The sequence below is a fragment of the Lepidochelys kempii genome, chromosome 5 (assembly GCF_965140265.1).
Source record: "Lepidochelys kempii isolate rLepKem1 chromosome 5, rLepKem1.hap2, whole genome shotgun sequence".
NCBI classification, from domain to species: domain Eukaryota; kingdom Metazoa; phylum Chordata; order Testudines; family Cheloniidae; genus Lepidochelys; species Lepidochelys kempii.
Window position 1 is genome coordinate 76,345,420 of NC_133260.1, and position 12,087 is coordinate 76,357,506.

A 12,087-nucleotide genomic window follows, 5' to 3' on the forward strand; every position below is an offset into this window, starting at 1 on the left:
AAGCTTTCGTGAGCTACAGCTCACTTCATCGGATGCATACTGTGGAAAGTGTAGAAGATCTTTTTATACACACAAAGCATGAAAAAATACCTCCCCCCACCCCATCCTCCTGCTGGTAATAGCTTATCTAAAGTGATCACTCTCCTTACAATGTGTATGATAATCAAGTTGGGCCATTTCCAGCACAAATCCAGGTTTTCTACAGACAGTCCCCCCCAACCTGAAGCAAATACTCACCAGCAGCCACATACCACACAACAGAACCAGTAACTCAGGAACCTATCCTTGCAACAAAGCCCGTTGCCAACTGTGCCCACATATCTATTCAAGGGACACCATCACAGGGCCTAATAACATCAGCCACACTATCAAAGGCTCGTTCACCTGCACATACACCAATGTGATATATGCCATCATGTGCCAGCAATGCTCCTCTGCCATGTACATTGGTCAAACTGGACAGTCTCTACGTAAAAGAATAAATGGACACAAATCAGATGTCAAGAATTATAACATTCATAAACCAGTCAGACGTTCTTGTTAAACCCTGGATTTGTGCTGGAAATGGCCCAACTTGATTATCATGCACATTGTAAGGAGAGTGATCACTTTAGATAAGCTATTACCAGCAGGAGAGTGGGGTGCGGGGAGGTATTTTTTCATGCTTTGTGTGTATAAAAAGATCTTCTACACTTTCCACAGTATGCATCCGATGAAGTGAGCTGTACTCACGAAAGCTTATGCTCAAATAAATTGGTTAGTCTCTAAGGTGCCACAAGTACTCCTTTTCTTTTTTTTAAAGTTGACAATATGAAGCAGAGTAAGAGCTTTAAAGCTACTCTGAACGCCTTTCAGCTCTTGCCCAGATTTTCCTTTGCTTCATGTTAGTTTGCTGTGCTGTTCTGTAAATCTTTCTTCTTCAGTGAAATCTGTCAAAAGTGACCACCTAAGACAATAGGAAATAATACAAGATAAAAAAGCAAAAAGTTGCTTGGTATCAGTGGATCTTTAGCATGTACAACTTGTACTAGAAGCCTTAGGATTCTTGAAAGTGGTGGTTTCAAGATAAGTATGGTTTTACTATAGCTTTTTAAATAAAAATCAGTACTTAATATGTGTCAAAGTCAGATTCAGGACTCACATAATTTGTCAGACCACTCTGTTTATTAGCAAAGCGCTTTGCCAATGTACCCAGATGTGAGCCCCTCTCTGAGGCTCAAGATAACTTATTTATACAGCTAAGCCAAAGCCAATTTAACATAAGAGACAAAAGAAAGCAGAAACTGACAAATATACATACATATTTTATTTGCATACTAATGTTTACCAATCTCCTAGCTCAGTAGAAGCTCTAAGTAAATTAGCTTGAGGACCCATTGTCTCACACTCCTTAATGTTTCCCTTCCTGACAATTATATTTCAACAAACCCTTCAAGTAGCATTTCTTTAATGAATTATAATTTCAATATAATTCATTCTACTTTCACATATGTTTGTTTAACTACAGATCTATCAAAATGCTTTGTTTAATTCTCAATAGGTGCTTACCTTGTTTTGATTGTAGTACCATTGCTTTTACACAGTGACTTAGAAGTTGATCCTTTTATAAAGGTCAGAACTGGTGAGGGAGTTTAACACGTCTTGATCTTTGCTTTAAGTTATGGTTCCCTGTACCCTTCACTTAGAAACCTTTTGCAGACAGATAAGTATTCTTTTCCATTCCTGTAGGTGTTCCTGATGAGGGACCTCAGCAGCTCTCAAGGAAGTGAAAGCAGGGTCATTTAAATGAGAAATTTGATTTTTCCAGTCATTACATATATTGTTACATTGTTTTCAAAGACTGTATTTTAACTTTTTAAAATTGTCCCTTCAATTATTTGGGATATAGAAAAGGCTACATCTTATAAACAAAATGCAGATGTAAGAAAAATATTACATTCTTCTCAATTATCCTGTTTTCTTAAACCAATGTTACTTTGCCTCCCACCAATTGTTAAGTTTTTTTATGCAGTAAATTTCCTCGTTTATTGTCCTACAGTTATTTTTTCCAAGCAAAGACATCTTGAACATTATTAGGAGTCCAATTCTGGGCTCAGATGTAAAATAAATTCAAGATTTCTGCTTAGTCAATTAAGTAGTAGATGTAATCTCTAGAAATTGAGATTATAGAAGAGTTCTTTGGAAAGAGAGGGACTGGGAGCAAATCTTTTATTATTAGCGTTGGATATTTATGTGGACACCACATAGATTGCTTTGTGTGTAATGGTTTATAAACAGGAATCTCCATATCATAAGCACCCTGTCTGATCCTTGGGTGACACCATTCTCACTGGCCTGTGCTTTTGGATAGTTCAAACATCATGGAGAAAGGGGCACCTTAACTTTGCACAGCTCAAGGGGCTACATTACACCTTGCCAGTAGCCAAATATTGGAGCCGTATTATTTTCTAATATGTAGGCATGGCACCAAAGAGATTACCAAATGAAAGCATCACATAATGGGACCTATAATCTCAACTTTAATTTCTAAATCCTTGGTTTGTTTATTAGATATAGCACGATCAATATGTTTCCAAACAGCCTTTATGAGCCAGTTTTAAGTGATCTCACGGGGGAACAAAGGCACTTTGTGTGCACTTTGAAAAATCCTCCTCCTCCTCCTTACACTTTATTCAGTCATTTGTTTAATTCATAAGAAAATTACTTGTGTGGAAAAGAATCGCAATTCCTTCCCTTGATCCACTTTTGTTAACATTTTGACTGGTATGACTGGATAATATCATTGTCCATAAAAACAATTGTTGTATTCAACAGGCCTTAAGCTTAAATAAAGACAAAGGTGAAAGACTAATAGAAGATATGAAACTTTAAATGTTGCATTATACTTTATATTAGGTGAGCTGCTTTGTGCTCCTTGCTTATGCCAATAAATGACTTGCTTCTTGTTTTGGTCCAAGTACACCTCTACCCCGATATAATGCAGTCTTCGGGAGCCAAAAAATCTTACTGCGTATAGGTGAAACTGCGTTATATTGAACTTGCTTTGGCCTCTAGCATTTCCATTATTAATACTCACTTCCCGCCCCCTGACTGACCCTTCAGAACCCCCAACCCATCCAACCCCCCCACACTCCTTGTCCCCCTCCCAAGACCTCACCCCCTATCTAAGCCCCCCTGCTCCTTGTCCCCTGACCGATCCCACCCCCTACCCAACCCCCCTGCTCCCTGTCCCCGACTGCTCCGACCCCTGTTCATACCCCCGCCCCCTGACAGGCCCCCCCAGGACTCCCACGCCCTATCCAACGCCCCTGACCACTCCGCCCCCAGAACCTCCGAACCATCCAACCCCGCCTGTCCCCTGACCGCCCCCTGAGACTCTCTGCCCCTTATCCAACCGCTCGGCCCTGGCCTGGCACCCTTAACACGCCGCTCAGAGCAGTATGTTGGAGCCAGACGCGCTGATCTGCCGGAGCGCGCAGCCCCGCCCCGCCCCCCAGAGTGGTGCTTTACCACGTTATATCCGAATTCGTGTTATATCGGGTCGTATTATATTGGGGTAGAGGTGTAACTGGCACTGATTTTATCAATATGGGTAAAAGGCACTATAATAGTTTAAATAATTATGATTGGAGTTGAACTTGTGTTTGCATGATATGACAATGTTTCCTTTTCAGTAGACAAAACTAAATTAAACTAGGAGCTCTCTTATTAACTTAGAATGTAGTTCATTAACTTGAAGCATTTTCTCCCACTGCAAAACCGGAATACATTCCTGTATTTTGTAGCCTGCCCCATCAAGTGTCACAAATGCCTCCTTCACAAGCACAAAACTCTCCTGGAGCTTTAGCGACAAGTAGCTTCCATGATGACTCTTCTGGGTGCTGTACCACGAAGTGAGCATGGGGAATACTTAGCACAGGGGTTCTCAAACGGGGGTTGGGACCCCTCATGGGATCACGAGGCTATTATATGGGGGGTTGCGAGCTGTCAGCCTCTACCCCAAACCCCGCTTTGCCTCCAGCATTTATAATGGTGTTAAATATATAAAAACGTGTTTTTAATTTATAAGGGGGGTCTCACTCAGAGGCTTGCTATATGGAAGGGGTCACCAGTAAAAAAAAATTTGAGAACCTCTGACTTAGTGTTTTAAATTGTGGATTTGGCCCTCAGTTTTCAATTAAATATGCACATTTTTATTTTTTTATGTCTGATTTCAGCTCAAGTGACAATTTCTCCACATGACTTTAACTAGTTTAAATTGTATTTGTAGAAAAAATACTGACTCTGAAGCTTTTTTTGGTTTTGTTTTTTAAAACTAGGATTGGGTAGAGCATATGCTCTAGCTTTTGCTGAAAGAGGAGCTTCAGTAGTTGGTAAGTTGTTTCTCAATTATTTTGATCCCTTGCCAGTAACCTTTGTCTCTCTCTTTTTAAAAAAACAAAAACAAATACTCTACTGGGATTCAAACTTCACGACTTCTTTGCCAATAACCTTTGTTCTTTAATAAGTTATCCTCCTAACTCCTGAGATTCAAACTTTATTTCTGAGCTTCTGGTTTTGAAACAAGTAACAATCTTTGGCTGAGGGCATCTCTTCACTGAAGGGCTATCGAGAGAGATAACTTAACCCTAACTTGACTTCCATGCACTCACAAAAACCCTTAACTCAAGTGTGGTGGTGATATTTTACTTGAGTGGCAGGCTCAAAAGCGGGGCCTGGGCTAAAGCTCTCCTTAGCACAACTCCTCAACTGTTAATCCAAGTGGGCAGTGTGGATTCCAGGGTGGATTTGATTTAAATCATTATTTAAGACACTCGTCAGGAAGACTCGATTTAATCGTGGATTTCTACATAAAAGTGCATTCTTGTTGGTTGTTATAACCTTAAGTCATTGGGAGGTGAGCTATCTCCAATTCAACAGGTTAATCATTAATATTTGGAGGATTTTCTTGCCATGCTGTATGAGGAGGACAGCATCACCAGACACACATTTAAATTGTTTTAGTTAACTAAAACAACGTTATGTATTCTGGATTTTTTCTTCAACAGCAAACATATAATATTTTAACAAAACAAGCATATGAATTTTTGAATTTAGTTAAACATTCAAGTTTTTTAAGATCAGGTTTGTTTTTGTTAAAATTGTTTTTAACTAAAAGAGTTAAATGAAATATTTTAAAAAAAACAAACCCAAAATTAAATAGACTGTCAGTCAGGTCAACATGAGAAACTTAAAATATTGGCTTCTGAGGCTAAGTTGGTCATCTTCACCTTCATTTTCATGTTTGTTCATAATCTGGAAAAGAAAAACAAGCTTTCCTGCTTTTTCAGGTCCCAAACGATTTCTCAGTTTGGAATGAATTAGTCCAAAGGAAGAAAATATTCTTTCTACACTGGCAGAAAAAACTACTGCTGTTAAAAGTGAGATTATCACTTCAACAGTCTCTGAATCCAAGTGCTAAGTGACTTCCACCAGTTCACTGGTGTGACTTTCTTTAAAACATTCTTAGCAAACATATTTCTTGAATGGTTCACCCTTAGCTCTGAACTTTATTATAGTTTTCATTATGGAGGGATGATTGCTGGATGTCCATGTCATAGCCAGCTCCTCTTCTTCAGCAGTTAAGGTTTCACCCTGGTACCGAGTATTGAGAATATTTGCAAGAAAATGAGCTGGAGATAGTGCTTGTCCCATTTGTTTTTTTTAATGCTTGTAATTTACCTCTGTCATTCCATATTTTTCTCTTTAAGGTCCCACTCAGTTCCTTCCAAATTTCATCAGTGTCAGCAATAAAACGGCTGTTTTCCTTTTTTTGTTCAAGGCTACAGAAATAGGCTTCAGAGTACTCAGCATATGTGTAACATTTCTCTTAAGCCCAATGTTGAGAACTTTAGCTGTGACCGTGACATCTATTTTTTCACGATTTTGTTCACAAATTGTCATCAGATTAGGCCAGTTCTCGATATAGTTCTCAAAACAGTCCACTACTGAGTTTCATTGCGCATCTTGTCGGAAAGTTAGCGTGGTTCCTCCCACTTTTTTCGGAGCAGCTGCTGCAAAGTGGTTGTTACGGAAGTATTTTGCAATTTCCACAACATAAGCCTTTATTTCTGGAACACTGAAGTCTTTGGCTAGGAGGTGTATCAAATGAGCCCTGCAACCGTATGTTATTAGCTTTGGACTCTCTTCTGAATAATTTCTTCTCATCTTGGATACATTTGCACCGTTGTCTGTGACCAAGCTGCATACTAGACATTTGCTTTTTTTTTTTTTTTTTTTTTTTTACAGATTGTTATAGCTTTTACTGCTACTTCTTGTAAGTATTTCTTCTGTTTGCATTTTCTGATGTATCAGTTGTTTCTGTAAGGAAGAGACAGCACATACAACAGGATCATTGTGGACATTGCTCCACCCATCAAGACTCAGGTTAACAATTTTATCCTCTAGACCTTTTGCACACTGCTCAATTTCTCTTTCATACACCTTATCCAGCAATTTGCCTGCGACATCTGCTCTGTTGGGTGGACTGTATCCTGGTCTTAATGACTGAACCAGGTTAACGAAGTGTGGGTTCTCAGTCATACGAAAAGGAGAGTTTGTTGCATAAACAAACCAGGCAATTTTTTCATCAATTACCTCTTTTTGTAATCTGCTGGTTCTTATCACAAACTTACCTATGGTTGTTTCTGGATGATGGAGATTTTTTTATTCCTTTTTGTTACAGGTGTTATACTGAGGCTATGTGACATACGTGATGTGACTGAAACACTATCATTGGCAGATAACTCTGAAACTATAGAAAATGATGGTGATCTTGAAGGTGGATAGTCTTCAGAATTCTGTATGTTGAGGAGGGATTCTCCTAAACAAAACAAGTCAATGCAGTTATTTAATTATTATTACCATACTGCTCATTGAGTATTACTCATTGCATTCACTGACACTCAGTACTACCTGAAAGGTGAAATTGTAAAAAGAAGATCTGCCTATTTCAGCTATTTATTTTTTATCACAAGTGCATCTAAAATGATAGTACCATAGAGTAACAACTATATTTTTTGCTCAAACATGAGAATTCAAGAATAGTTCAGAAGGAAGACAGGCAATCCTTAGGAAAGAAGTATGAAATAAAAAAGTTTACCAACCTGAAGATCTTGCATGTTCAGACATGTTCCTTTCATCATCTTCAACACCGCTTCCTTCTGAGAAGGAACACTTTTTGTGATGTTGTTTCAGATAGGCAGCCAGGCCTTGCATTTCTTTGTTGCACTGTTTGTATTTTGCACGCATGCCTGTCTTACCCACAGGCAGAGGAACTTCGTTAAAATATTCCCAAACTGGGTCTCTTTTACAGCCTGCTGCTGTTATAGGTTTTCCCTTCCAGTGGGAGAATGGTATGGTAGATCTCAAATCAATGAACGCTACACTCAGAAAGACCTCAAGACTTCTGGAATATGCTGCTCAAACAGTTTCACTTTTGTTTCTACGGCTGTTGTGTGTTCACACTGTCAGCTGCCTGCGCAATAGCATGTTTACACTTGTGGCACTTGCGGTGCTATTCGGAGCGGTGCACTCTGGGCAGCTATCCCACAGAGCACCTCTTTCTCTTCTGCTGCTAAGACTTGTGGGAAGGCAGAGGGGATCATGAGGCATCCTGGGTCCTGTCCCAATGATCCATGCTGCATTACGTCACATCCCAGACTAATCGCATCTTGCGCCGAAAGACCGTGACACTGGGCAACGTGCGTGACATTGTGGATGGCTTTGCACAAATAAGCTTCCCTAACTGCGGAGGGGCACACACTGGGGAGATGGCACACACATTCCAATTCTGACACCAGACCATCTAGCCATCGAGTACATTAATTTCAAGGGGTGTTTCTCAATGATTCTCCTGGCACTTGTGGATCACCGTGGGCGTTTCAGAGACATTAACGCAGGCTGGTCCGGAGAGGTGCATGACGCAAACATCTTTTGGAACACTGGTCTGTTCAGGAAGCTACAAGGTGGGACTTTCTTCCCGGACTAGAAGATCACTGTAGGGGAAGTTGAAATGCCCACTGAGATCCTGGGAGACCCTGCCTAACCGTTAATGCTGTGGCTTATGAAGCCAAATACAGGCCAACTTGACAGCAGCAAGGAGCTGTTCAACAATAGGCTGAGCAAGTGCAGAATGACTGTTGAGTGTGCTTTTGGCCGCTTAAAAGCCCGCTGTGGATGCCTCTGTGGGAAGCTGGACCTGGCCAATGACAATATTCCTATGCTTGTAGCTGCCTGTTGTACACGCCATAATATTTGTGAAGAAAAGGGTGAAAGCTTCACTGAGGGCTGGACCGCAGAGGCTCAGCGCCTGAGGCTGAGTTTGAACAGCCAGAGACCAGGGCTATTAGAGCGGCGCAGCACAGGGCTATAAGGATCAAGGATGCCTTGAGGCAGCAATTTGAAGCTGATAGCCACTAATATTTGTTGCTATGCTCAGGATTGCAGTGCTTGTAATGCTAGGAGATGATGCAGTAAGGGGGTTTAACATAATTATATGTTGCTTTGCTTTGCTCTTTTTGCTTTCAATTAATAGAATAAAGATTGCTTTCAAACCAACACAATCCTTTTATTAAAAGACAACAACCAGAGGACAGACTCAAATGAAAAAATACATCAGCAGGGACGGGGGGTAGAGGAAGGGAAGGTCCCAGGAGGAGGAGGGGTCCCGGGATGGCTAAAGATTCGTGTATGTCCAGGGATCATATCCAGCCTTCTCCTTTAGAGTACACTGCAGCAGGTACTGTACTTCAGCAGGGCCAAACTGCAGAGGGATGGGTGTTGAGTGCAGTGGGTAGTGGGAGTCCACAGAGCCGGACTGTGAGGAGGGAGGAATGGAATGCTGCAGGTAGAGATTGGAGCCAGGAGGTTGATAAACATGTTTTGGTGGTGTCTGAGGGGCGCATGGGAAAGAGTTTTGTGACAGTGGCCGCAGGGGGAGGTGGGAACCGAGCTCCTTGGTTTGAAGAGTTAGTATCGCCTGGAGTGTGTCCACTTGGCACTCCATAATGTTTAAGAGCCACTCTGGCTTCATTCTGCCATGCTGTGTTCACCTTTCGGTCTCTCTTCTCACTGTCCCTGCCAATTCCTGTCCTTCAATCCTGTTTCTTGGCGGCAGAGTGCATAAGAACCTCATGCAGAAAGTCCTCCTTAGTTCTTCTTGGCCACTTTCTAATTCTGTGCAACCATTCCGATGCAGATAACAAAGAGGAAGCCTAGGCTCCCAAGATCATCTCTGTGAAGTTTAAACGCAACATTTTAAAGAAGCAGTATTATTTGCACCACAGACAACACTGATTCAGTGCTTTAAAACACAGCCAGTACTCTCACACCTGTCACTAACTGGCTGACCCCAGGCAAACACACATGAGCCACAAGACCCCCAAAATGGTGAGTAGCCACAGGGGCAGGGTAAATCACTCTTCCCAGACCCTGCTGTACACTGGGCATGTGGCTCTTGGGGAGAGCCAGTGCTGTAAGGCGGGCCTAATAATCATAGAATCATAGAATATTGGGGTTGGAAGGGACCTCAGGAGGTCATCTAGTCCAACCCCGTGCTCAAAGCAGGACCAATCCCCAACTAAATCATCCCAGCCAGGGCTTTGTCAAGCCTGACCTTAAAAACCACAAAGGAAGGAGATTCCATCACCTCCCTAGGTAACGCATTCCAGTGCTTCACCACCTTCCTAGTGAAAAAGTTTTTCCTAATATCCAACCTAAACCTCCCCCACTGCAACTTGAGACCATTACTCATTCCTGTCCCCACATTTTCCACAGGATGTGATCATTATGGAAGATATGTCGCTGCTGAGGGTGAGCAGGGAATCAAGGGAAGGTCTTCTCCAAGCCTGCAGCTTCCGCCTGCCCCCTATGCGGCTCGCCTGTGTGCAGCAATTGTCTCCCCCCCCCCCCCCTGCCGCTCAGACTAGGCATGCGGTGGGAGACACGTCTACTTTCTGCAACCCTTCTGCCCCCAACAACTCACTTCAGTGATTCCTAAAATCAGATCCACTTACCAGGGGCCTCCTCTCCTGTTTGCACTTAGCCAAGATCTGACTGCTGTGATGGGGTAGAAAAGAGCTCCTGACTGCATGCATCTCTTGCCTCCGAATCATCCTCTGCCTTTCGGTCTCTCTCACCCTCCACATTCTCGTCCAAGATTCCCTCCTCCTGGCTCAGTCCACTCTCAACTGGCACATGAGCCAACAAAGTGTCCACAGGGGCCTTTGCAGTGGAGGTGGGGTTGCTGCTGAGTATCATGACCAGCTCTTTGTAGAACTGGCAGCTCATGGGCGCAGCACCGGAGCGGCGGTTTGCCTTCCACACCTTGTGGTAGGCGCTATACAGCTCCTTCTCTTTGACCCTACATTGCAATGTGTCCTGGTCATGGCCCCTTTCTGTCATTCATCGTGAAGTCTGTCTGTAGGTATTATAATTCCTATGGCTGGAGTGCAGGTGGGACTGGACAGCCTCCTCTCCCCAAATGCCAGTCAGCATTGCTCTAACCGGGGGATTGCCTGGTGCGTGGAGCAGGCATCGCCACCTGGAAAGATGCGCTGAGACCACTGCATGCATCAGCGAGCAAACAGGAAGGTGACTTTCAAATTTCCAAAGGAATTTACGGCATGGGGATGACGATTGGTCACCTGAGGGCAGGGCAGTAGAATTCAAACCAATGACCAGAGAGGTGAGAACAGGCATTGTGGGACACCTCTTGGAAGCCAATCACAGCGCTGTAATCGCCACGGAGTCTACACTGGCCCCTGCCGTTCTGTTGTCCCAGCGCAGAAAGCTGTACGCCTCTCAATGAGGCACTTTTTTTTGAAAGCGCTACAACTGTAGTTTATGCGCGCTAAGTGGGTTGGCAGCAGGGTGGATAAAAATCAATGATTTTTTAAAAAAAATGAGAAAAATCGGATTTTTTAATTTAAATCAGGTTTTTTTGGTAAAATGCTTTTTGAGGAAAAACCGATCTAAAGATAGTTTTAATTAAGATGCATTATAGCTCAAAGATATCTCATCATGGAATAGGGATTATAAATTCTAATTCTATAGTATGAGACAATATATTCTTGTAATGTTTAAGAAAAGTTTTGTAAATGAGTTCCAATAATTCATGGATTAGGGACCCAATCTTATGGGGTTCTAGGGGCTTCTGTATAGATTATTTAGGTTAATCTTTCTATCTACCCAATGGGACTCAGAACTCAGTCCAGAAGATGCCATCAGATGCTTAGTTTTGCAGTTCTCAAACTGTAGATTTGTGTCTCCAGAGGTAACATGCTTGTTCACAGCAAAAATGTTTTAAAATAAATAAATAATATATATAGGTGAAAAATAACAGACCTCAACTCTGTTTCATACAGTCAATCCCTTACCTCTCTCTAAAAGTGCAAAGTTTCAAAAAGTTCAATGAATAGAAGATTGTTGGGGGCGGAATAGATTCGGACAAGGAGAAGAAGTCTGGTGATAAATGTGAGAAGCGAGGGACATATGCTTGTTTTGTTAAAATATTATATGTTTGTTGTTGAAGAAAAAAATCCAGAATACATAACGTTGTTATGTTTTAGTTAACTAAAACAATTTAAATGTGTGTCTGATGGTGTTGTCCTCCTAATACAGCATGGCAAGAAAATCCTCCAAATATTAATGATTAACCTGTTGAATTGGAGATAGTTCACCTCCCAATGACTTCAAAAATATCTGCTTCAATTACCTTTGGTAAATGAAATAACCCAACAATCATTCATTTTCTGATATAGCTGTAAAACTAATCTGAAAAGTATTCAAAATAAGTCATTGTTTAAAAACGTATAGTGTGTACCTTCTAAAAATGAAACCTACATCTATCTCTGAGTTGTGAAGAATATGTATTAAGGTTATAACAACCAACAAGAATGCACTTTTATGTAGAAAACCATGATTAAATCAAATCTTCCTGACTAATGATTTAAAGCATGAAGTCAAATTGATTGAAATAAATCAAATCCACCCTGATTGGGAGTGTGTACGCTGCGCTGAAATTTGCCATTGTAGACAGGGCCTAAG

The 12,087-nt window shown here is 41.7% G+C and overlaps 1 protein-coding gene and 1 long non-coding RNA gene across 5 annotated transcripts in view; one reads left to right on the forward strand and one right to left on the reverse strand.

Moving 5' to 3' along the window:
* Positions 1 to 2,103, reverse strand: part of LOC140911543 (uncharacterized) — a 115,720-nt gene extending 113,617 nt beyond the window's left edge. The window contains exon 1 of the long non-coding RNA XR_012159041.1: positions 1,549 to 2,103. This is a non-coding gene — a long non-coding RNA (uncharacterized lncRNA). The remainder of the gene's footprint in view (positions 1 to 1,548) is intronic.
* HSD17B4 (hydroxysteroid 17-beta dehydrogenase 4) overlaps positions 1 to 12,087 on the forward strand; it is a 118,986-nt gene that overhangs the window by 1,151 nt on the left and 105,748 nt on the right. For 3 of the 4 annotated variants that reach the window (XM_073344781.1, XM_073344778.1, XM_073344779.1), the window contains exon 2: positions 4,320 to 4,373. In XM_073344781.1, coding sequence (XP_073200882.1) covers positions 4,320 to 4,373 — 54 coding nt within the window. Of the gene's footprint in view, positions 1 to 3,787; positions 3,894 to 4,319; positions 4,374 to 12,087 lie in introns of those variants that run through there. The other variant, XM_073344780.1, reaches the window with a different exon arrangement.